Raw genomic sequence first — 2,264 nt, forward strand, 5'->3', positions numbered from 1 at the left:
ATTTGTGTACTTTGAACTACAATAACACCAGTAAATATTATTTCCACCCGAAAAAAATAATACCGTTATGATCAGGAGTAAGACCCCTATCGATCCTAATATTATTATTTTTAATAAGAGCAATATATGTACGTATTGTACACTTTTCCTTCCTAATTATACAGCCTCATTGCGTAAGTCGTAAATTAGGCTGAATTGTACGACTCGACAACATTAGCATTGTCTACTGTCGTGCTGAAATAAGTAAACGACGAAAATTGTCGAAAACTATGCAGTGCTGCCAAGTTCTTCCATTTTAATACACTAGTCGAGTGGAAATTTTAGGCAATGACGCTAAATTTTCGATACGATTCGACTCTCGAAAAACGACTTGCATTCGGCACGACTCTCGCAATGAGGCTGATACACACTTATTTGTGTATTTTTTTAACGTATGGTAGCATGCATGCTAGTATGGTGGTATGCTTGTTTGTGAAATGTGCAAACGTTTGTGAAGACATTTATAAACGCGTTTTACTTAATTAATTAATTAAGAATTGTATATTAAAGTGGAAATCTCAGGCCGGGGTTTTAATGCAACTATTTTGAGGAGGGTGTACATAAATAAAGTGTTTATTGTGTGAAATAGCGCCGAGAGGTTAGTTCAATTTACAAACTTAACAACAAATAACTTAAAAACTAGAGGCCTGCTGCGGCTAAAAGTATATATATTTGCAATCAGGAGAACTCCCTCTATCGTTCCATAGCTACCTTAATGCGGAACTCCGGGGATGCCAAACTAAATTGCAGCCGAAAATGGTTCTACCAAAATATTTCACTATTTGTTGTAGCCGCTACAACTAAAAAAAAAATAATTTTGGGCGGGACGAAGTTCGCCGGGTTTGCTAGTTATTAATAAATTAGTGCACAGATATAGTAGAGGTATTCTCTGAGTTTTGCAAAGCCCTTGCACGGTGCACAGATTGCACGGATTGCACGGTAAAAACTGGTTTTCGTATGGGACAGCTTTGCAAACCGTGCAATCCGTGCACCGTGCAAGGGCTTTGCAAGACTCAGAGAATACCCCTAGTATATTTTATTTTTGTAATAAAGCGTGAACTTTTGTCTACAAGTGTGTGTAAAATGTTTTTGATTCGATTCACCCGTTTGGGTTCAGCAACCCAAAATCGTTGTACAAATTCATAAAGAGTACCCTTAACAACAAATTTCCCGTAAACTATGTTTCCTCGCCGTCTGGTTTTCAGTTTTGTGATGAGTACGACCCCCTCTGCCCCTCAAAAAAAGTAATTTGGTCCAAAGCGTGGTGCACTCTCGCGAAGTTTCCCAACATCTTTTTAAGGCCCATATAAGGCGAGCTAAATTACGAAGAGATTAAAAATAAACACTCCAGTCATCAATGGGATATCCACATGCATATATGTATACGCATTTATGTGAATACGTATGATTATCACAAATATTTGGACCATGTGTTTATGATAGTATGAACAAATGACCTACCCTCTTTTGTTCCTTTCTTTCGACCTAATGTACTAAACTTATCCCAAAAACTTTCTTCCTTTTCTGCATTTTTTACATTGCCACTCATATGCGGAGATCTAGATCGTCTTAAAGACATTTTGATAAAGCACTAATTCTTACGAGGCACTTCAAACCACAAAAAATATATAGGAGTTTTTTACCAAAACCTGACTCAAAAACTATCGACTTGAAAATTAAATCGAGCATGTCCGATAAGTCAGCCAATCGACTATTAATGGCGTGTTTACATTAGACAATGCTGTCAAGACAATAAAGAAACACGTAATAGTTTTCAGAAACGCTGATAATTGCTTCCGTGGCGTAGGCGTCCTGACAATAGTGCAGGCAATTCATTTTGAGCAAAATTTCCTACGTAAACGTTGAGTTATAAGTTGCAGAAATACGCATTTAGCGCGAGCAATTTATGCTAAAAACTAAAAATTAAGTTATACCATGTCCGGACTGCCATCGAAAACATGTTTTGGGGAAATTTCGCCAGAGTACACCACGCTTTTTACGACAATTTTGTTGTTAAAGTTGAAAATTACACCTAACAAAATGTACGATAGCAAACCATTTCAAACAAATACAAGTGTGCAGAAAACACACATTCCAACTAAATTAAGCTCTTTGAACGTTTATCTATTTCATATTTTATTAATTTCATTATTTAACGATGAGGAACACGTTTATTGTTGTTGTTGTTGTAGCGGCACTACTAAGCCCCGCCTTTTTCGGGTCTA

At 36.8% G+C, this 2,264-nt stretch overlaps 1 protein-coding gene across 4 annotated transcripts in view; it reads right to left on the reverse strand.

The window, feature by feature from the left end:
* The window catches only part of LOC118734212 (beta-parvin), a 167,995-nt gene extending 166,277 nt beyond the window's left edge, over positions 1-1,718 (reverse strand). For 3 of the 4 annotated variants that reach the window (XM_036463931.1, XM_036463932.1, XM_036463933.1), the window contains exon 1: positions 1,501-1,717. In XM_036463931.1, coding sequence (XP_036319824.1) covers positions 1,501-1,618 — 118 coding nt within the window. In that variant the 5' untranslated portion in view covers positions 1,619-1,717. Of the gene's footprint in view, positions 1-1,500 lie in introns of all 4 variants that reach the window. The other variant, XM_036463930.1, reaches the window with a different exon arrangement.
* Positions 1,719-2,264: the final 546 nt, after the last annotated feature.

Source organism: Rhagoletis pomonella, unplaced genomic scaffold (genome assembly GCF_013731165.1).
Source record: "Rhagoletis pomonella isolate Grant_MI unplaced genomic scaffold, Rhpom_1.0 Rhpom_scaffold_00002, whole genome shotgun sequence".
In the NCBI taxonomy this organism is placed as follows: domain Eukaryota; kingdom Metazoa; phylum Arthropoda; class Insecta; order Diptera; family Tephritidae; genus Rhagoletis; species Rhagoletis pomonella.